The sequence below is a fragment of the Stylophora pistillata genome, chromosome 7 (assembly GCF_964205215.1).
Source record: "Stylophora pistillata chromosome 7, jaStyPist1.2, whole genome shotgun sequence".
Classification (NCBI taxonomy): Eukaryota; Metazoa; Cnidaria; class Anthozoa; order Scleractinia; family Pocilloporidae; genus Stylophora; species Stylophora pistillata.
This window is the reverse complement of record NC_142525.1, coordinates 32,522,435-32,545,725: the sequence shown is the minus strand read 5'-3', so window position 1 is coordinate 32,545,725 and position 23,291 is coordinate 32,522,435. Positions and strand designations below refer to the sequence as shown.

General features: G+C 38.4%; 2 protein-coding genes across 2 annotated transcripts; one reads left to right on the top strand and one right to left on the bottom strand.

The window, feature by feature from the left end:
• The first annotated feature begins 164 nt into the window (after positions 1-164).
• LOC111335613 (calpain-5) lies at positions 165-9,182 on the top strand. Its single transcript, XM_022941571.1, has 13 exons — positions 165-400; positions 2,141-2,278; positions 2,959-3,167; positions 3,479-3,671; positions 3,767-3,850; positions 4,191-4,300; positions 4,406-4,483; positions 4,901-5,081; positions 5,483-5,605; positions 6,039-6,235; positions 6,614-6,741; positions 7,452-7,594; positions 8,192-9,182. The coding sequence occupies exons 1-13, from the start codon at positions 239-241 to the stop codon at positions 8,372-8,374; spliced, it is 1,929 nt and encodes a 642-aa protein (XP_022797306.1). The 5' UTR covers positions 165-238; the 3' UTR covers positions 8,375-9,182.
• On the bottom strand, positions 9,045-21,600 carry LOC111335609 (uncharacterized). Its single transcript, XM_022941564.2, has 9 exons — positions 21,450-21,600; positions 21,258-21,358; positions 16,574-17,258; positions 15,898-16,002; positions 13,534-15,788; positions 13,277-13,331; positions 11,973-12,212; positions 10,855-10,932; positions 9,045-10,467 (listed from the first exon to the last, which is right to left on the bottom strand). The coding sequence occupies exons 3-9, from the start codon at positions 17,247-17,249 to the stop codon at positions 10,274-10,276; spliced, it is 3,603 nt and encodes a 1,200-aa protein (XP_022797299.2). The 5' UTR covers positions 17,250-17,258; positions 21,258-21,358; positions 21,450-21,600; the 3' UTR covers positions 9,045-10,273.
• Positions 21,601-23,291: the final 1,691 nt, after the last annotated feature.

Here is a 23,291-nt window from a genome sequence, read left to right as displayed (position 1 = left end):
GGGGATATGAGCCTTAAAGTGATCTCTTTTAATATGATAACTGACGAAATGTTTCTTACCAATTCTGATGAGTTCATAGGATAAGACAGAACAAGATATATTTTTAGACTCGACCCAGACCCTTCCCATGCGCCACCATCAATGAAGGTCGCGATGATGTTACTAATAAAATCAAAATTTTGACGCGATCAAAGCTTTTATGAATCCAGTTGAGCGTGAAATCGTTTACTTTTGAGTTATGGTAAAGCTGCACTATTTCAAGAACCAGCGTTACAGCAAACTCAAGTCACAATGCGAAAAGGAAGAGCGTCTGTTCGAAGATCCTGAATTTCCAGCGAACGATAATTCGATCTTTTTCAGCCGTGCACCGCCAGAACAAATCGATTGGCGACGACCTAAGGTATTGTTAAAGCTCCGTTAGTCTTCGTTCTATTCAGCTGTCTCCCATATCATGCTTCAAGGAAAGCATTAAGGCAATGCGCAATTCTGAGATTTCATGTAGGTTTGTAAGAGCAATGTTTTTCAGAGGATTATCAATTTTTGTCAATTGTTTATAGTTAGACTTCTTACAGTATGTCACTTCATACTACGAACATACGTTCTAACTCAGATCATCCCGCTTACAAAAAGCAAACAAAGCCCCCCTTTTAAGAAAATTCCAAAGAAAAACTTCTAATCCTATCCGATTTTAGCGGACGATCAAAACTGTCATAGAAGGGAACAATCTTGCAATGTCACCAACGCAAATAAATGGGGGTTTATTGTCTGATGAGTTAAACTTTTTAAATTAACATACTCCTTTAAAAAACGAGAAGTCTGAACGCTAGGATGGCAAGCCCCAATGATTAATGCTTGAAGAACGATCTACAACCTGACATTTGTAGGAGCTTCTTGTTAATTTTCAACCTTTGGTTTGCATGATTTTAGTGGGGCGATTTGAAGAGTACGTTTTTGTTTTGAAACTTATTGTAAACTCAACAATGGTGACCGCTTCATTAATTCAGATAATTCATGAATATTGAAATACGTAACAAAACTCACGCGAGCGTGATTGAGAAATAAAATGAACGCTTTGGGTGGCAGTCTGGGAAGTCAACTACCATTTTCAAATGCCTCAGGTTCAACGGAGATTAAATTTTGTTTCATGCTTTAGAGTGGAGTTGGGGTCTAATTTCACTAGCCTCTTTAGTTCCAGTTCCAAACTATTTACTGAGACTCCGTCAAGAATATAACGTAATAACATTTATAATAAACTGCCCAGTGGGTGGGGGAGATAAAAGCATATGAATAAGCATATATTCGTGCTGATCCAGTTCAAAAACAAATTATTCAATAAGCAACACCAAAAAAAAAAAAAAAGAAATGGGTACCTATACTCTTTAATCCACGTTAATTTGTGATCTTCTTTATAGACTCGTAAGCGCAAATCACCTAGTGACCAAGTATGTTGATCAATGTCATTTCAGCCACCCGTTTGATAATTCAAATATTTACGTTTATGTCAGTTCTCATTTTCTATTATCACAAGGTGTCAGCTGACGAGTCGAGCCATTTTTTGATTAATTCTTACGGTTAAAGAATTTTTAAAGCAAGAAGCAAAATAACAATCTAATTAAGAAAATAAGATTCAAGATCAGTAAAATTATCAATTTTCTTTCACTGCCTCATGTCTGAGACAGACGATAAATACTCCACTCTTTCCCACTCGAGTGTGTAGTTAGGAGTCCTTGAATGCTGCGACTTCCATCCACCTGCCTCTTTGTTTAAAAAAAGGAAATAATGATAAATTTATAAATATGACAATAATGAAATGATTACAAGACTTCAAGCTCTCCTCTACACTTGTAAAAGAAAACTATTAAAAATAAAACAAAAGCAAGACATCAGGACAAAAATGTAAGGCATCGAAAACGAAAAAAAAAAAAAAAAAAAAAACTTACCACGCCCCTGCATTCGCTGTCATGGAGTATTCTTGGTTAACAAATTTGCATAGCTTTGAAAAATCTTGATTGGGTAGGTATCCTGCACATGGTGATAAGGAAAACCAAGTGGTTTATTAAGGTTAACTTTAGAGATGGTGGTGATATATCATCCCTGCCTATTGTATATTTCATTTGTAAAATATATTTTCCATTATAAGGACATTTGCGAGCCAGACCCTCCAAGCCTGTTTGTTGACGGATCAAGCAGACATGACATCACTCAAGGAAAACTTGGAAACTGTTGGTTTGTGGCATCATGTTCAACTCTGGCCCTGGAGCCTTCACTCTTGGAGAAGGTATACAACTGACTGAAAAGAGCCTAACATGCTGCTAGATGCATGTGACCGGCCTTAAACTTAAATCTATCTCTGGGTAACATGAAACCTCCTGGGAACAGTCTAAACATATATAGTACTGGTAATCATATACTGAGTCTGTCTTGGGGTGGATTAAATAGGGTGGCCTGGAAGGGAGAAAGGCCGGAGAAGGCAAACAAGATCCCTTAAATAACTTGCTAAATATATTGTTTAGCTGATATTGGTGGGAAAGAAAAATCGGATTTCTCATCAACAAAGTCGATACATAATGTTCATTGCACTAGGCCAGATTCCGCCGACCGCTGACCAGAGGAATCGTGTTGTGCTATTGGCAAAACGCTTTACTTTTCCAATGCTTCACTCAACGAAAGACTAGAAATTAAAATTGTAAGCAGGAAAGGGGTAGTGTAATTGACCAGCATCTCATACCAGACAAGAAATGATACTCCATGTCGCAGGAAGAAAAATAGGATCCATTCAGAGGAAAACCTTCCTAACTCCCCAAAGCCTACGGTTAGAGCAAACTTAATGCTTGAGGGCATGACTTCTACATGGTCTACAACTAACTAGAGCTCGATAGCAGAAAAGAAGGAGAAAAATATATATATAACAAAAGCACGCTTTGATATGATCTTGGTATTCCTGAATTACTACGCTAGGTCATTCCTGACGTGGAGAACCAAGAGTGGGATGTAAAAGACGTTGGCAAGTACCAGGGTATCTTCAGGTTCCGGTTTTGGCGGCAGGGTGAGTGGACTGAAGTGGTGATCGATGATCTTCTTCCTACAATTAATGGTCAGTTGGTCTTCATCCACTCCTCGGTGAAGAATGAGTTCTGGGGAGCGTTACTTGAAAAGTCTTACGCCAAGTAAGTGAAAGCATTATTGTTAACGACTAATCACGGTCGGTTCATAACACGCAGTTTTGTTAAACAACGATTAGCTGTTTATTAGATAAACACAACTCCATAGTGTTTTTAATCAAAGTTGAATAATCGGTACAAGATAATTTGGTTTAATCTACTGAGTTGATAATGTGAATTGGCCACCGACTGAGAGTTTATGAAGCTAACGTTTCGAGCATTAGCCCGTTGTCAGAGCGAAAGCCTCTTTAGAAACTTATCCCCCTGTTAAACAAACAACATGCATGAATTCTCACTCGCGACATTTTTTATTTCAGATTGAATGGAAGTTACGAGGCTCTGGAGGCAGGCAATATCGCTGACGCTCTGGTTGATTTCACAGGGGGGGTGTGCGAGTCAGTTAACCTTAAGGATGCAAATTACAATGACGATGAAGAAAGAAGACTAGAATTTTTCAAAAGCATGCAAAAGGCCATGGATAACAAGTCTCTTGTTGGTGCTTCAATCTCGGTAAATACTCTTGCAATGCTAATTGTATCTGTCCCTTGTTTCTGTTTCTATTCATTTATGCAGCCATTTCATATTTGGAAAATCTACGTTTGTAGGCTAAAAACAATGAAGAAATGGAAAAACGCACAGAAACTGGCTTGGTAATGGGACACGCATACGGTGTTACTGCAATAAAGAAGGTAAGCGAAGTTTGGCGCCTCGCCGCAAGCTAATTTGAATCGAGCTATGAGAAGATATGACTGCTTTTATAGTAAAAATAGAACGTTTTGGTTACTCTTTTTTTGTTCAGAGTTTTGATGGTGTGCTTCTGTTTTTGGTTTTGCTGTTGTTGTTGTTGTTGTTGCTGTTCGGTTGCTTGTTTGTCACCCTGTTTTAGTTCTCTTTTAGTGTGCAGGATGGCGAACAAAACATAGTTTCTTATAGTGAAACAGAGAAAAAGAATTACAAAGCCGCTACATATACCCACAGGAAAGCACGTGTAACAAAGTGGAATGATTTGTTTGACTTTTCTTTGGTCAGATCACTACGGGCGACGGCTTATTCAACCTGTTTAATCGAGAACATCTGTACCTGCTCCGACTAAGAAATCCTTGGGGACAAAAAGAATGGAATGGCGCGTGGAGTGATGGGTAAAGGACCTAGAGTCGATTTTAAGCTTGGGAATTCTTATTTATGAGGTCGAGTTTTCCTTTTGTTTTGTCCTTTTGTGTTTTTGTGTTTTTGTGTTTACATAGTTCAGAAGAGTGGAACAAGCTTGAAGCAGAAGTAAGGAGAAAGCTCGGAATTGACTTCGAAGATGATGGCGAGTTCTGGTCAGTAGAAGAACATCGATCATAATTATGATACATGCGAATACTTTAAAAATATCACATAGATCTGCATTGATTAAAAGAACTCTCGGGAATTCCTAGTATTAACCAGGGTTTCTACTTGTTCCACACAGTTACTGTAAATAAACAACGTCTGATTTATGAGACCTTTCCATTGTAGCTAACTAGGGATTCTAGGGATTCCAATTTCTACAACCCATGTTCTAAGATGCTTGGTCACTGTTCACTCGTCATATTTATTATCATTATTATTTATTACAGTAATTTTACAATCATTATCATTACTAAAATTGTTGATGTTGTCCTTGTTTTAGTTATTCTCAAACATCCTGCACGCATTTCCTCAGAACTTCTTGTCCAAATCAGTTGTCTAAGTCTCTTTTCTTTAATTTTTTACAGGATGTCGTTTGAAGATTTCTGCCGTTACTTCTCCAAGGCCACCATGTGTCATTTGATGAATACATCAATTTTCTCTTTATCCAAGCGATGGCACATTTTTAAACACAAAAACGAATGGAAGCCTGGTTCATCTGCAGGAGGATGCGTTACTAACCAGGACACATTTTTCAAGAATCCACAGGTATTAATAATATAATTCAGTGAGAATAATTTGTTTGGTCTCATGCAATGGGCCATGCCCTACTGGACATTGACGGGCAACCCTCTTTCCACTCTAAGCTTAATCCTTAAACCCCTGCAAGTGACCAGCATCTAATTTCTCCTTTCAATATCACCCCTGAATCAAACATTACAGTCACGAGAAGAGATCACCGACTAAAAATCAAACTGAATGCTACACAAATTCTCTTTAGGAACCTTAGGAAATGAATAATGAACAGTATGGAGAATATGCATATTGATGTAAGAGTGTGAAGGGTTAAATTCTTCCTGTCTGCCTATAACTTCAACTTTATGTTCCTTTGCGCATTGGAGCTTTCCCAAGCATCATCGCCACTAAGTTACGTTTTTTCGCATCCTTAGTACGCTTTCAGTGTAAAAGATGATGACGCTGGAGAGGTAATGATAGCACTGATGCAGGAAGATACAAGGATTGACAGAGATGAAGGCGGAAAGAATCTTAGCATTGGATATTACATTATGAAGGTATCACGTGCATATGAACAGAAACTTTTTGAGTTGTTCATTTTTTTCAGTTGGGGGTTGTTTATCACACTCAGGGAGAAAAGAGAGAGGTATTTTATCCCGAATATATATTCGCTTTCAGGAAAGTTTGCTTGCAGGACATCTGATTAGGAGGCTTACAATTATAAGAAGAAAACGAAAAGAAACAATTGAACTGAGAGAAAAGATGATTCCATAGAAAATTTCCAAAGATTTTACGAGAGGTTTCTAAATCTCATCTAACTGCTATATCAGCGGTTGTACAACAGCTTTGTGATCAGGGAATCAAACGCTAAGATATATACTGTCCTACTCATCAAAAGCCGTTGTTTTGAAAACTATTTTCAATTTTTAACCCGCAGTCGTGGTAGAACTTGCTGACATTCCAATCTTTTCTTTTTTCATTTGTATTAAGGTGGAAGAGAATCGCGGCTATCGTTTACATGTGATGATGGAGAAAGCTGGTGACTCCATATTTATAAATATGCGGGAGGTAGTGAACAGGTTTCAGCTGAAGACAGGAAGATATGTCGTTATACCATCAACCTACGATCCACATGTGGCTGGGAATTTTATGTTGAGAATCTTCACCGAGAAATCGTCTAATGCAAGGTTTGTAACTTGTCAGTGGAAGCTGGCGGTCATTAAGTGGGTCATTAAAAATAACCACCGTTCGAGTTGTGTCACCACTGTAAATGCCGAGGTGAAAGAATCAGATAAATTCAAATGAATCTGGGAAATAGAAGTGGAAATCTTGTTGTCCCTGACAAAAAAAAATGTTTATTTGTTGTTTAGCTTTGTTTTCAGCTCCTTACCTCTCTAGTATGTCGATGCCTTGCTGCGCGCCTTCATAGTAATCTAGCTCCCGATAGTTTTGATGTACAGAGAAAAGTTTTGAGGTCTACACTCCTTCGTGGAGACTCTTCCATGTTGAGCGTGGGGTGTTCATTAAATTCCGTTCTCTTATTTTTTTCCTGATGATTTTTGCAGAGCACTATTAAAGGACCACCCAAAGGGAAGCAGCATCTGCTGCTGTATCCCACGATGTCGCACCCCTGTGTGCATCCTGTCTGTTTTTGTGAAGTCAGCGGTTGATCTCCAGAAGAGAACTTTGTTAAGTAAGGATGTTACTTTAACCGGATATTTTGGGTAGACAGATAGCAAGAAGATTTTATTTGTTAGGAGTGATAGACAACGCTAGCATCAGCATTGAAACTATAGATAAGTTTGTCATGGGGGAGAAGATTTTTTTTTTCTTTTTGCCTAAACAATCCGTTTAGAGTTAAAGAACATGTGCGAATTAATATTTTATCCTCCCCTTCAACTCTTCATTTATTCCATTCTGTTATCAAGCTGAAATTTCCATCCAATTTAAAGGAAAGAAGCTTCCACATTATATGTCAATTCGAGTATACGAAAAGTTCTTCATTATGGCGTTGAACCTTCAAATGATAGTTTCCTGAAAAAAAGAAAATACTACAGTGGCAAAAGAAAATCCAGAAAAGAACGAATGTAGTTAAGGAAGAAATCAGTTATTGTTGTGAAGGACGCTTTGTTGTAGTGTACTCGAGGTGCAAATTCTAGAATCACGTGACAAGAGGAGAAGTTTTTAGTGGATGTTATTTTGCGACCACGTGGATTTGCTTTACCAGTGTTTTTTAGGATCGTAATTCGTCATAGAAATTGCTGTTTTATGTCAAGTTGGAATAAATGGTTTAACTCAGAACCAGTGATATCACAGTGAAACAAAACTTTATGAGAAAATCAGCTAGTAATGATTATTTCTTTCTTTCTTTCTCTTCCTTTAATCGTTTTAATTTCATATCAGGTGTTGACCCTTACGCTTTGATTAAGTGCGAGGGGAAGACTGTCCGAATTCCTACCGTCAATGACACACGTAACCCGGAATGGAATGCAGCTGGTGCTTTGTTTTATGTCAGGAGACCCAAGAAAACGCACTTGGTGGTACAGGTTAGTTTCAAATTACCATCAGTTCCTCGATCAACAGGGGAACGAGTGTTGAGAGAACATAAGAGTTATTTCAGCTGGAGATGAAGCGACATAACTCCCAGAAAATGGTCTTATGTGGTGTTCTAATTAAATATGTATGAGCTTAAAGGATAGTTTACCGACAACGCTGACATTTGCGGTTTGAGAGCGTTTTGACCAATACAAACGCTACACAGTTTTTAGAGTTTTTTTCAGCTTGTTTTCTACCAAGAAAAGCATTAATAAGTGATATAAGGGTTTCGGCTAAAGGGGATTTTAAACATTTCCCATAAGTCTTAGTGGCGCTGTTACACTGTTGAGACATAGTTGTCTTTGGAGTTGTGAATGCCTGTACACTTGTTGCCTACACAGATAAGCAATTTTTATTTTTTTTATCGTTTGTCATTGCTATTCTTCAATCTCTAGAATTTATTGGTTCGCATTATTATCACCAGTATAACAATCATTCTTATCATCGCTATTATTATTCAATAATTTTTATTATCAGTAAATTATTATTACTTTTATTGATGTTATTTGCATTTTAAGTACAACTTTCATTTTTGATTTTCTTACCAGATTTGGGACAGCAATATGTTTTGTGACTCCTTCCTGGGTCAAGCAAAAATGAGGATCGATATTAATAACAGAACAGTGGTGCTGTCTCATCAACTGATGGGTAGAGGGCGGAAACATGCCGAAAAGATGCCTGGTGCTGTCACACTGGAAATTGCTTGTTATCACGATCTAACGGCTGTTTGATTTCAGTGCGCTTTTGGTAAAAAATGGCCATGGAAAATATGGCCAGTTTGGCATTCCTTGTAATTAACAGTACAGAGAAAATCGTCAAACTGAAAAGTAAAGAAAGAGATCCACTTCTGGGGAAACAAGATTCTTGCAATAGTAACAGTTAACAGACTGATTCACAACCAGAATTAAAGAAAGTCATGGAGGCCCGATCATACAATGGTATTCGTTCTCAGCTAAGGCTCAACGTGTTAAGCTTGCAAACTCAACCGAATGTGCACATTACAAGCTTTCATTGCAGTTTACTTCCTATCATTACCTCCCATCAGAGGCCTGTATCTCAATTGTCTTAGCAGTAGCTGATATTATTGACTCCTTGTGCTATAGAATACGATTATACAGCCTTCGTACTTTACACGTACTCGAATGCTAGTGTGTAACTTTGGATAAGTACGCCCGGTAAGGTTGGATTCGCGCTAAAATGGGATTAAGTTACATTTCGTACAGGTATTACGGTCTTTTGAAAATGGTTCACTGATCTTTTCCTCGTTATGTGTTTGAAACTTAATCTTCAGTTTAACTTTGTCTTTGTCAGAATCCTTTTGATAATGATTATAGAAAAATCAAAATGTGCCACTCTACTTGCAGAAAACTAGTCGAAAAACTAGGAAAATAGCCGCATTACTAAGGAAAACAAACATTTATTAACGAAAATAAATGCAGTATTACAAAAAGTATTTAACCACAATATTAGAATGATTAATTCAAATGAATAAAAACCTTAAGTGGGTATTTTATAACAATAAAAGCTCAATCCAGCGTTGGCAATTGCCTTGAGATCACTTGGTGACCAGAAGTAAGTAATAAGTATTTCTACCAAAAGAGGATTATATATTTTTTCTTTTCTTATAAGCCCGATGTATAAATAGCAAAAACAGACTGCCTACGTTACACGTGAGGCAGGACACGTAGTCAATCGGGGCTTTTTGGTTAACGCTCAATCAACAAACCCTGGTCTGAACAGAGAGAAAGCAGTGCATTGAAATACTTGGCCACTTAAAACTCTCCATTACTTTCCGAAACCCCCTCCCCCCTCCCCCAAAGAGTTTCACTGGTCCGCCATGTATACTCCAGGGTGAAAATAGGCAGCTCGACTAACCCTGTACGTCATTTCTTTTCCTTGTTGAAACTATAGCGATGAAAATTAGGAAACATCCCCTCAACGGTTAATAAATGTAAAACAATTTTTTTCGTCAAAAATTTTGAAGGTATAAAAACTTTGTACACACGTGAACTGATATGTATGCTTTATTCTTTGCCGAGTTCGTTTCAAAGCCGCTATTTAATCAGGAACGCAAACAGTTCTTGAAGAAAGACACCTACGATTTGGTTTCATATCTTTGTTTTGTTTTTTTGTTTTTATCATTTCTACTGCAAACGTTTTACCTCGCTAGGACTCTACTAGAACTCAGTCTGTTAAGACTTACGCTTCTGCATCTGAGTACAAAGAAATGGTTTACACAACTCTAGTGTTAGAAAGCCATGTAGGCAGAACAACAATGATTTAGACCTAGGCTAGGGCCAAAATCTGATGGCCTGCTCACAAGGAAGTAGCAGTTCATAATTCAGTGGCATCACCACCACAGTCTTACTAATAATGCGGAAAGGTTTTGTCTTACAACACTTGATTGTTCCAGACCAATGGGCAAACACTGCTGATGAACGAAAAATTTGGACAGGAGAAATAGGTCGCAAAACAAAGAAAAAAATTCGCCTTGTTTTGCCCGAATGAATTTGCATTGAAAATGCACAGTAGTCCTACTTGCTCAAGAATCCAATGGTCTCTCACAAACAACTGTGTTGTTCACTAAGTTACGAGCTGGTATAAAAGGTAAATGGCATGTTGCTTGTTTCTTACAACAAGTCAGCTAACATGGGCTTTTCAAATTCAACCAAAGTATCGTAAAGATAACCCACGTCAATAAAACGCTGTCTACGGCTGTGCATCAGAGCCTCAAGACATGGATTTATGGTTCTCTTGTCAAGGTAACAGATCTCGACGGCGCTCAGACCCAGTCTCTCTGCAAGCAGCTTCCATTCATCTCCACCTGAGAGAGACATAAGCGAATTCTTGGTATAAGTGAAGAATCGTTAAATGCTCACATATGTCCTACGGTAGTGAAATAAAGAGCGACACGTCTGGTCACCTGTGATCCCTTGCCATAATTGAAGATAATTAAGCGTAATTGTAACCGCTTCATTAGAATCATTGGTCAAGAGCGTTCTAGATACGTTTCACAAAAAGTTACACAACAAAACAGAAAGATTGGACTATTAATATCATATTGAAATAGATGACTTCCCATGACAAAAACTTCCTAAAAACAACTTTGCCGCCCTAGAACAAGTCGTCACTGGTAACCTTTGTTTAATATTGACCTAGATATCAAAATACGAATGCATTTTATAGAGAAGACAGTTAAAGTCTTTTTTACCACACAAGCTGATCGTTAGTTCCTTCATCTGGCGATGGGGAATTTTTTGAATATCTAGTTCTTCAGGTAAAAGTGGGCCTAAACAGGAGAAATGCATGAGGATACTGAGATTGTGGCAGACGGAAATCCACATCACTTTAATCACCTGGAAAAAACTTTTGGATTAAAATAAGCTAACGGACAACCCTGCCCTTTATTTTAACACACAAATAAATTAACAAGAACGGAAGTAAAAAGGGAACAGAAAAAAAAGGCAGATCAACTTCACGTTTAAATTGCTGCAATTCAACTAAAACTGGTTCGCCTAGTTTGATTGTCTGGTTGATTGAAGGTAATTCTGAAAGGGACCTATTGAGTGGTGTTAACAACGCACCAGCAAATATTCGAAGGCGTGAAGAAATTTGATATTCTTAAACTCTTAGTAAACATGTAGTTGCCAGTGGTTTCTAGAACGAAGGTTACAGACATAATACATTAAGAGCGGAACAGCTAATTACAACGATGAAATAACATAGGATGAAATGTGAAACAAGCGAAGATAAGAGACATTACCTGACGATTTGGGAATACTGGCTAAAGAACTAACATTGGTCCACCTTTAACTAACGAAGTCCTTGCAAATTTTATAACCCGCGCGAATGTGGAGCTATTTATGCTATTATACGCTGGGACTGGGGCGAGGCGGGGGATTGGTTTCTACAAGTGGAAACAGTCACCTGAGTCAGGTGAAGAAGTATCCAGTATCATTAATCTCTTCGGTCAGTTTTTCCGGGATACTATTGGCCGAAATGCTTAATCAGGCCATTGGTTTCAAGAACTAAGCTTACACGTACTTGTCACGGTTCATTTACACTGATAAGAATTTTCAATTACTTTTCGGATCATGCTCCAGTTACGAAGACTGACTACTCTTTATCGACGAAGCACATTGAAATCGGTCTCAAGGTTTGAACAATATCTAAAAGAGAAAGATAAGCCCCACAGATGAAACGATAATTCACAAAGAAATAATTATGCTCAAGGTTTGAACATTAGCCAATAGAGGAAGTGCAACAAACACCCTTGTTTTCAGAATTGAATAACAAAGAAACAATAAGCAAAACAAAAGAGCTAAATACCTGCAGTTCCAGGTGAAGTTATTTTCCTCAAATGCTTTGCTACTTCGCTGCGATTTTCTCGCTTGGCCATTCTAGCAAGGGAGCGGATTATTCTCGTGGTTTCAGGCGCAGGATTTGTCAATGCCTCCTGGCTTAACTGCATCTTATCAAGGATTCGAACGACGACATCTGAAGCATCGTCGCTCGACTGAAGGGACTCGAGAGCACCACTCGAGATAAAAAGTTCTTTCGCTTCCCTCTCTGAACCAAGAAAGAAACAGAGAGCATATAGTGAAGAACTGAGGAGGAAAGGGATTCCCAAGGCAGTTGAATATGAATAGACCTGCTACACAGGGAGGGAATTAAGCATCACAAGAAGAATAAAAGGAAAAGCAGATAATTTTAAGCTGAACTGAGCCAACCCATGTTTCACATTCATATTTTCCTTTAGAGGTGAGTGTTCTCACGAGAGCGTTTGGTACATCGCTACATTAAGGACAGTGTAGATCATATTGTACGAACAGACACAACATAATAATCATGATAATATTAACAATAACAAGAGACCACAATGGCCTTCAACTGGGCTTCCCTCTATGATGGGGGTGTTACTAAACAAAAAATAGCGCATTAACGAGTCAAAGGGTAACAAGAAAACGAGTAACGGCACTTTGCTCCTGTAAGTAAGCGAGCCCATGACTTTTTGGAAGCTTTCGGATCAATCTCACGAAGTAAGATTGAAAACACCTCGGGATTTACTTTCAATCGATCTTTAACTTAAACACGCGAATTTTCAACGCGAATTTTCTTTTTAGAGTTCGAGTTTAGGCGCAAACCCAACGCTATTTTGAATCGCTTTGATTGTTTACGATCTGATGTGAAACACGAGCCGTAAGAGCTGTTAAAGGTCATTGCCTGATTAATTTAATTCAACTATCCTCTGTGGACATCAGCCGCTTGGCAACCATCGGTAACTGAAACACTTTTGCGAATGAGAATAATCGTGTGCTTTTCAAACTTCGTGGAGTTGACTGCCGCATATCTTTCATTTAACTCAGTGAAAAAAAAAAGGAAACCTGCGATCACAAATGATACATTCCGTCAGGTATACTGTTTCCAGGCAGAATACTAAAACCACAAATCCTTTTAATACACTTTTGTTAAAATTATTGGAGCTTGACAGCCACTGCCTATGTAGAAAGGCCAAAAGTGCCTTTTTGGAAGATGAACGATGAACGCGACCGAATTTTAAACATGGGGTTTTCCACAGAAACCCAAATAATCATAATGAAATAGTACAGGCCTAGAAAAAGAGGCCAACTCACCTTCTGCCGTACAAAGCTTTCTTGAAAGGCACTCTTCATGATCAAGTTGCACTTTCTGTAAATGCATCAACAGAATACGAGTTAACTTAAAGAGGTAATCTGCATTCGTTTAAAAACCATTAGACCCTGAAATGAGAAACTACTTAATAGTTAATACGCCGTGACTACAAAGATTGTTCGTTGTGATTGATGTTACTGCAAAATATGAAAGAATTAAGTTTTTAACAGAAAAAAATTAAATATATGGTTAACTTAACCTGGTCATCCAAAAAGGTGAACCACGGTGCAAACATCCTGATGTCGATTCTGGGATCAGTAGCACAGGCTGACCTGGCACAAATAACGAATGGTTGATCTCGAGCAAAATCGGCTTCTGACCAGAAGTGCAGGCAATGCTCTTGCCTACAGTTTTTCACTACATGGTCACGACAAAAGTCAACACAACTCCCTCGGCAACACACTGAACAGAGCACTTTCAGCTGCCATTCCATGTTTTTCAACCAAGGAAACTCCTTGCGCATACATTCCAGCATCAACACCAACTGCCTTCTCACAGCCCGTGCGACGTTCAAATCGGGAGTTTGATCACTTACAGTCGCAGAGAAATCGGTGTTACCTCTTGAGCTGTTGGAAGTATCACAAACTTCTGATGCACGGTGAGCAACGACTTCAATAAAGGAAGAGTGGCACAGGAGAATGATAGAACAACCATCCTGGGGTAAGACCAGGAACCTCGCAAAATTGCGATACAGCTGTGGTTTGTAAGGACAAGGCCATTTTTTAGAACACCACTGGTAAAACTGTAGAACCATTCGCGGAAACAAGCTGGTGGGAACCTGACGGGAGTGGAACGAGATATACAAAGACGGAAGTCGAGAAGATGCAACGAGACTGACTACGTCTTCAGAGGGATAAGACATAAGCATGGACGGCACAAGGTACTGCTTCCTGTCATTTGTCGATGGCCATTTGCACATCAGGCTGAATTTCTCCATGATTTGAGTAAGACTTTCAAAGGTTTCCCTCTGCTGATACAAAGTACCCCACACGTGCTCGAGCAGTTCTTCATGTAGAATACCAGTTTTCTCAAGTTCGAGCCAAAGGTCTTCAAAATGACTTCCTTCTACACCATACGGCTCGACAGTTATTACCCTTTTAAAAACATCGATCAGCCACTGAACGTCTAACACAACCATCTTGTTTAGACTTGGTGTGTCATCAAAATGAATTACAATACGCTGGTCGTGTAAAAAGTTTAACAAAGTCGTAAATTCTAGTTCGTCAGAAATGTAGCACGTTTCAAATGCAATTTGCCTTGCTTCTTCAAAAGAGATCCATTTAATGTCCTCATTGATCCTGCGGTGTAGTTCTTTTTCAAATTTTAGCCACTTTAATGGAATGTCCTCCCTGACATGCGGTAGCTCCTCAACAACTGAGAGGATTGCTTGTCTTAAACGTATGACTTCTGGACACTCGTGCTCGGTACCCGCCTTGGTGTTGTCTACAGCAAAGACACTTTTAAACAAGTGGGAACTGTACAGCTTACCTTGAAGGGATCCAAAGATGTTAGCTGCCAGCGAGGCAGGATCTTGATCACTATATGCCCTATCAGCATGAGTACAAACTAAGAAAACCGGGGGAAGCTTTTTTGGCAGGTTGTCTGATTGGTTCATATTTGAATAATGACCGTTGAAATGATCGACTAAGGAAGCCACAGATGACATCCATGAGTCCAGGTAGTCGAAGTTGGTCTCCAAACAAAACCTGTCTTGTACATTGCCAAACAATCCTCGTCTTTCGGATGGACTAGCTCGATCGTTGGGATTCCGGCTGAGGTCGTAGGCTAAGAGATAGATGGCTCGCTTTGTCAAAAAGAGAGGGTGTGTTACATAGTAAACCAGCTGCCCACCAAAATCCCACAGAATTGAATATATCTCTTCCTCGTCGTCTGACTTTACATCTTCGAACAACTGACTTCTTATTAAGTCTACTAACTCTTCAGGCATGCCAGGTTCAGTCAAGGCCTGCTTTTGCGCTTGGGCTGAGTCATTTGTGTGGCTAATCCTGTGATTTAATTGAAGGCTGTCATAGGTCATAGGGGGATCATACTTGGCCTGAGAGTTAGGCGTAGTGTCAGTTAATGTCCCATTTGTACCATTACCAGTCTCTTTCGTATCAATCAATTCATTTGCAACAAGTCGTGCTGCTTGGTGTTCAAATGAAGTGGTGGGACTACAGCAACTAACTTGATCGAGGTTTTGCAGCCTCCATACCTCGGTGGTTACTTCAAAAAGGAAGGGATCCACCTCTATACCCGAGGTACTCTTCTCATTGGCATCAAACCTTTCTCCCTTGAGTGACCTTTTCAAACTGGTCTTTCCTGCCCGATCTTGTCCAATTAACATGATTGGCAATCTTCTTACCTTAGTTTTTCCCTCCATGAGAGCCTTGTTGTAAGCATACAATGTCAAGGGACCACGTGCAAGGATTTCTTCGGGAACAATGGTGTACTCTGTGCATGAAACAAACCACTGTTGTTGGCGGCAGGGTATTTGTCACTCACTGAACAAAAAAGCTGAGACAACAGCAACATAATCATTACTCAAATATAATTTATTTACCCTCGTTCTTCTTTGCTTTGACATCTTGCGATCTCTCCCCTTCGTCGGATTTATACGCCGCAATGGCCATAAATAAGTGAGCCATGATCAATGGTACTAGTTCACCTAAATCAACAAAATTTCGCATTTAATGAAAAGAATAGCATCAAACAATCGCAGTAATTCACACCACACACTCACAAACGTTAGCCACCACTGTGACATTAAGCAATAACACCCCCTAAATTTGATCGTTTAATCTAAAGAGCAATTAAAAAAAATTGATGTTCCATGACGGTTATTGTTTTTTTTCGAGAGAGAGAAATTGCCTCTTGGTTGTTTTCTTGAACAAAAAAGAAAAGAAAGAACGAAAGAAAGAAAAACGAAACAAAAACTCAACCACAAAATATTTAGTCATCGAGGTCGGTACGGTCGTATGTGTCGGATACATTGCTCTCACCAACCGTAAAAGGGTTTGTTGCCAGCAGAATTCAGACTGTGGTCATAGGTTTTATTGCATTTGTTAAAATACAAGATCTCGTCGAGTTCTGCCATACTCTGCAATAACCCATTTACATTGATAAGATCATGCATTTAGTTTACCCAATAAAGAAAGAGTCTTTAAAATCAGACGGGATCGGTTATAAAGAAAAATTAAAAAGAAAAAATACTATTCATTAGAGAATTAAATTATAACCTGATATTGGCACACGTCCAGTTAGTAATCCAACTCCGGTTACCATCGCTGATAAAAGTAGGCTCTCCACGGGAGAAATATCTTTCCTCGCAGCCTCTTGTTTAAAGAGAATGTTATAGTGCTCCTCGCATGTAGCGTCTAAAAGTTCCCTTTTAAGATCATCGATAGCCTTCTTATAAAATGCTCCTCCTAAACGCACTAAGATATCTTGGATATTCTTCCAGAAGAAGTTAAATGCTGTGTCATCAATTGCAGCCTCTTTAGAGAGATTGTGAATCATAACATAGTAGAACCGAAAGCGAATGATGTCCGCCTGGATGGTTGTATCTGTGATACAGGGAAATTCATTCCACCCTGTCTCAGGTGGATGAAGATCACAGATGCTCATCAGAAGAATTCCTAGCAGGGCTGTGTCAAAGTCCCTTGAAGAAACTGCAGATCGAACCGAGGGGTACAGTTTGTCCCACTGTGACGAGCTGAGGACTTCTTTCTCCCAAAGTGACCGTAATTTAGCAGTTATTCGAGGATTAGCTAAGAGTTTATCAAGGTCCCCTGAAGGACGAACCTTGTCAAATGTCGCTCTCAACACCTCAGATCCTACTTCAACCAGAAGGCGGTATAACCGGTAATAATTTTCCTTTTCACTAGATGCAAATGGAGATGTTGCAGAGGCCATCGCATAGGGCTGAACAAAGACAAAAAATAACCAACATGAACTAAGGATAAAATAGGATTGATAGTTAACCACTATTCAATCTAAGTGAATAGTTGCTAGTACATGGTCACATAGAAGTGGATATTTATTGAACCAAGAAGTAGCAAGTATCCTACACTGAGGTGAATAGTAATTGTTTTAGTACATTATGATACTAAAACAAGGAAATAATACGCACAATTTGACCCCTTTATTCATGCAACAATTACAATATTTTCAGGCCCAAATCCTGCGTGTGTTGCCAGGAGGTGACTAGCAAAGGATATTCAATACTATCCACTGTTTTAATATACACTAACACTAATTATTACTATTATTACTGTTAACGTTTTCATTATCATTATTATTTTCTATAAACATGTGGATGATGATGATGACGATGAGGATAATGATAATGAGTATGGCTGATTGTCACTAGAAGCAGGTAACACGCACACAGAGAGTATAGGAAACACAATGCTAATTGCACGGTGGCCCTGAATGTACACTGAGAGAAGTGCATCAAGCAAAGGATAGAGTCTTCTTAAAGGTGGTATGACCACATCAACCTTTCAAGTTGCAAAGAATGGTGATTTGAGGAAAACCTGAGGCACAACAGTCTTCATGGACAAAGAGCTGAAGCATTTATAATCAGTATGATGCTACACAAGTTTGGACACTAATTGGCACTGCCAAACCAGCAAATCATTAATTATTATACATTAGACTTACTAAGAAAATAATAATAATAAAACCTAATTTTGATGATGATGATGATGATGATTATTATTATTATTATTGTCGCAGAGAAATCAACTGAATGCTACATTCAAATCAGGCAGCTTATTATTATTATTATTGAGTAAAGTTTTGCAGTCCCTCGAATCTGCATTGTTTAGGACTGCAAACATTTTATGGCATTGGTAATAACCAACAATATAAATAAACCAATCACTTCTTCCAAGACTGTTTCATTCAATTTATTAGGTATGTTTTCAAGATCAGAATTTATAGACATTTCAATTATAAGGGAGCTGAGTGGTGAGAGCACTCGCCTTCCACCACTGTGGTCCGGGTTCGATTCCCAGACCTGGTGTCACATGTGGGTTGAGTTTGTTGTTGGTTCTCGTCCTTGCTCTGAGGGTTTTTCTCTGGGTCCTCCGGTTTTCCACCCTCCGCAAAAACCAACATTCCAAATTCCAATCCGATCTGGAAACAGTGGACAAAGAAGAGCCACCCAGTGGAATGTACATTGCTAAATTATTTATTATTTATTATTATTTATTATTATTATCTGGTTTCCATCATTAAGAGCCACTGACCATAAATATTAAGAATCTACTGACAGTTCCAAAATGTTGTAATTCATTTTAATTATTCTAAAGGATCCTTTTAATAAACCTTTTTAAAAATTATATCGAAAATTTCTGTTGCACTTTTTTTTCTCTGAAAAATCGAAAACTTCAAAATACACCTAGATAACTGTTTTACACTCAGTAAAGCAATGAAAAATTAAACAACTTTGTATGCTACAATGCAATGCCATCCCGCCTTTAAATTTTATATCCTTTTATCTCTTGGAGGTAAAATAAAAGTCAACTTCAGTGTCCTATGAAGAGGTCTGCCTTATATATTAACAAATCATAACATACATAACTTAAAGCTTTATTCTTGCATTTTAATTCCTCCAATTCTGTATCTTGGCCTGCCATAAGTGGCCCGCCCAGGTTTAAAAGATTTTGGGCTATTTTGTCAAAATGCAATTTGAACCGCTGATCAGCTCTCACGACCTATTTAAAGGCCTTTAAAAAGATCTGATGTAATATATTTACAAATCAAAATATACATCATCCTAAAGCTTTATCCTTGCAGTTTAATTCCTCAATTTTTCTTACTTGGCCTGCCATAGGCAGCACGTCCAGCTTAAAAAGAGTTCAAGCTAAAATGATAAAAAAAGAAAAGTGTGACAACCGTTGAACGGTTGTCACACAAGAGATCATGAATTTGGTACATTCTTGGCTGCCAAGCTGAAAGATTGGCCTTGACCTCTTGTGTGACAGCGGTTCAACAGATCGCATTACATTTTTCTTGTCACTAAGAACTAAGGCTTTGAATAAAAACATCAGATGAAATATACCCAAACTGAGATAAATTTAAGGTGATTCCCCAGTTTTTCACTGTGCATCTCCACTACACATAACATCAGCTCTTAATTTGCAACTTTTCCAATATGGCAGCCATGCAGCCTAGAAACAAGAAAGTTTGTTTTTGAAGACTGGAAGAGTTTAAACTGAGAGAAATGTCTGTGGTTAACTGTAAAAGACTCAGAAAAGTTTCTGAGGAGGATGAAATGGGCACTGAAGGGAGCCTGGGTATCAAAATATCCCCACACCTTTTTGTTGTTAATTAATAAAATTTTCATTGAACTTGTTGCAGAGAAAATACGAGCAAATTTTCAGTTACAAATATGAAAAACAATACAGAAAGTAACAAGAAGTGCACTGTTTCTTATTGTGATGTGATAACAATAACCTCCACTTCGACACACAAAAAGCCACCTCAGGAAATATTTTTGCTGGAGATACACAGAGGGAAATATTCTCAATATCACAAACAACTCTTCACTTTGCCTTTTTTACTTTCCTTGCATCTCTCAAGGGTATTTTGGCTTAAGTTTGCAAATGAGAAAAATACAATTCTAAGTTCCATTGACACAAACCACCCTTGAGGCAGGTATTTGCACCCACAATTTCGCAGAAGTTGGCATGGGCACCCCGCCTTTCACCCCATCTCATTTTTGCATTTTACATGCATTGAGTAACCAGCAGGAAAATTTCACATGAAATTTTCACATGCATGTGAAATTTTCCTAGAGGAAGGTATGAAAAGCCTATAATTATAAACAGCATCTGAAAACATTTAATCCTCTCGAAGAATGCTTTGACATGTATATGTTTATTCAACACAAACTTGCAAATGCCTCCTTAGACTCTGAATGGATAAAGAATGTAAAAAGCCTGAATTGTACATAAACTCACAGGCCACCTATTTAGGACCAGTGGAATATGCGAATATTGTGGCTTAAAATAGTTTAGGATGTGATCTTGAGATATATTGTTGTAAATCACCCTTGGTACTGTACATTCTGGACAATTCATTTAACCCTAACACCAGCAGCCCCTGCACTTGAATAACAGATAACTTGAATTGACTTGAATTGACAGATTGACTTGAATAACAGATAACTATTTAATATAAAATTCCCTTTCACTGTAGAGTGCATTTCGTAAGACAATTGTCAACTTGAATGGTGTGGAAGTTGATTCATTCACAGTTGATTTAATAATGGTGATTAAACTGAGTGGATTGCAATTTGGTCCGAAGTTACACATGTTGTTCAAAAGTGAATGGGCACTCAACAGGTCAGTTCACTCTACTGAAAATTTGAAGTAGATTTCAAAGCCAACTGTACAACATAAAGCAATCACTAATTTAATACATACTTTTAACTTAAATCAGTACATCGAATGTAGCATTTTCAATGAATGGCTGAGAAAGAATACAATTTAAAGCAAAACACACTGCTAGGAGCTAATCAAATAGCGAGGATTTAAAGAACACTTGAATTACATAAAGAGTGTAAATCTCTTTGGAGCTAAAGATGGCCATGGATGCCCTGATAAAGCGTTCTTTAGTGATGAAGTTTTTCCTTACTATCATTAATTACTTTCTGTATAGGCTCCAAACAAGTAAATTGTATCTTGAGTTTATCTTGTCAGAACTTCTAGACGAAAAGTTGTTCTTAATTAGTTTAACAGGACAATGTACGACATGTATTAATGTAAACAACTTGGTTAATGAAGTCATTCATTTTTTCATTCAATTCAGCAGGACGGAGTAAAAATCAATAAACCCACTGAAAGTAGGGCTAATTCTATACGTCTAATTGCATTACAACATTACAATGTGAATTCATGATCATGCATGTACCTTATTCCTAGTTTTTCCTAGCTTACATACAAGGTGGATCTTGATGACCCTGTCTTATGTAGTTCCAACGATCGTGTTTCGTACGTCTTTTTGGGTTTTCCCTGCAAAGGAAGGTCAGTTTGTTGTTTCAAACTTCATAATCAATGCGCTGCAATGTCGAAACCCGGACATAATTTGCATAACTGTACAAACCGTTGCAGCCAACGTTCTTCGGATGCGGCTTATGCAATACAAGCATGAAGGTATGATGGATAACAGCTTACAAAACTAATAAATGTTTCAGATACATCGCAACATATTGGAAACATGGAAATTTCAACAAAGTTCCACTTCGAAGCCTTTTTTTTTCATAGTTTTGCAAAGATTCACGGGAAAACAACGAAAAGAATGTATGTAGGACCGTAAGGCGTGTCTAAACTTTACATCTGTTTTGAACAATTCTGTATTCCTTTCTCGAAGTAAACCTTGTATTCATGTTACGATTCTTGCTCTGTTCGTACTTGGAAACTATTAACGAGATAGGGTCTCCTTTCCAATTTCGAAAGTGCGTGTTCTCTTTTATAGGGATATGCCCCTAGGGATGTTACATAACTAGACAGGGACTAAAAACAATTTCGTGCAAAACAACATCAATGGGCACACTCATGGCTGCGTAGTGGTTTAATTAAAAATACAAATTATACCTGCACATAATCTTGCTGAATCTCTTTTTACATCCGTTTCTGTTTTCTTGCAAACACTGAATCCTTGACTTTCTCAGAGGCAGACATATTTAGGGAACATATACTGCAGTCACCTTCTTTCGAGCTGACTAGTCAGTCAGGCCCCGTCCACACGTATCCGAATATTTTTGAATCCGCAACTTTTTCTTTCCGGATACGGCTATCGTCCACACGTATCCGGCGAATTCGCAAGCAAATCCGGATATTTTTTAATCCGCTCCCCAGAGTGGAAATTTTTTAATCCGATAACATTTTGGATACGTGTGGACGGTCGAATCCGTATATTTTCTGATACGATTACCTCACAAAATTGGCGCCAGTGTTTACCGCGCAAAGTTGAATATGGCCGCCGATCAAAGGCACATAGTGATTTACGAAGCGATCTAAAATATTTCCATATTTTGCGGCTTTTTACTATATTGTCACGTTCAATAACAACTCTACCTCGTCGTCGCTCCATATGAATGATTCTGGCTTGTTCACCTCATTCTTCTTAGCTTTCTTGCCTGATTTCGACACGTTTTTAACTGTTTGAACTGGTGCAGTACGTAAACTCAAACATCGAATTCCCGCGGCTGCCAAATTCCCCAGCGCATGCTCCGTAACCAATATATATAGAGTCATCCTTGGTACTAGAGTGAATCCAATAGTGAATCCGGATACGTGTGGACAGGCGAATTCGATTTGAATACGCTGTTATCACATAAAGTGTGGACGCGGATATTTTCGTATCCGGAAAGAGAAAGTTGCGGATTAAAAAATATCCGCATACGTGTGGACGGCGCCTCAGTGTTACTCTATGAGCAATATTTGAACAGTAATTATTTATTTTCTTTTGTTGCTGGCCGTAGCTACACATTCTAAAATTCACATGTGGCCGGGAATGTTAGGCTTAGAATCTTCACTAATAAATCATCTTATCCAAGGTATGTAACTTGACGAAGCTTTTCTGGACTACGAGCAGTACCCTCTTTTCGGCGAAGTCCGCGTCCGTCGCGCGAGTCAAAAAGAAAACAAAGATTCGAATAAAAAGAAATTCACTCAAAAGGTGTAGGATAAAAAAAAAAACAATAAGCTCACTATAAATGAATGGAAATCTGGTTTTCCGGTCAGACAAAATAATATCTTAGTTCGTTTGTTTGTTAGTTATTCATTTTTTTTTTTTTTTTTTTTTTTTTTTTGCTGCTTTTTAACTCTCTTAAGTGTTAATGTGCATGTGCGCATCACTGCGCACTATTATAGTCAGATATTCCCTTTGGTCACTATTCACGGTTTCGAAGGACAGAGAAGCCACGTCTACACTTTTAGGTGA

Bases quoted from the DNA above. Each gene is read 5' to 3' on its own strand.
- LOC111335613 (XM_022941571.1), top strand. From the start codon at position 239: ATGGTAAAGCTGCACTATTTCAAGAACCAGCGTTACAGCAAACTCAAG. The intron at 2,279-2,958 runs GTATACAACTGA...TTACTACGCTAG, and splicing joins AGCCTTCACTCTTGGAGAAG to GTCATTCCTGACGTGGAGAA. The intron at 4,301-4,405 runs GTAAAGGACCTA...GTGTTTACATAG, and splicing joins AATGGCGCGTGGAGTGATGG to TTCAGAAGAGTGGAACAAGC.
- LOC111335609 (XM_022941564.2), bottom strand. From the start codon at position 17,249: ATGGCCTCTGCAACATCTCCATTTGCATCTAGTGAAAAGGAAAATTAT. The intron at 13,332-13,533 runs GTTAAGTTAACC...ATGCATTTACAG, and splicing joins TCACCTTTTTGGATGACCAG to AAAGTGCAACTTGATCATGA. The intron at 12,213-13,276 runs GTGAGTTGGCCT...TTCTTGGTTCAG, and splicing joins AAAGCTTTGTACGGCAGAAG to AGAGGGAAGCGAAAGAACTT.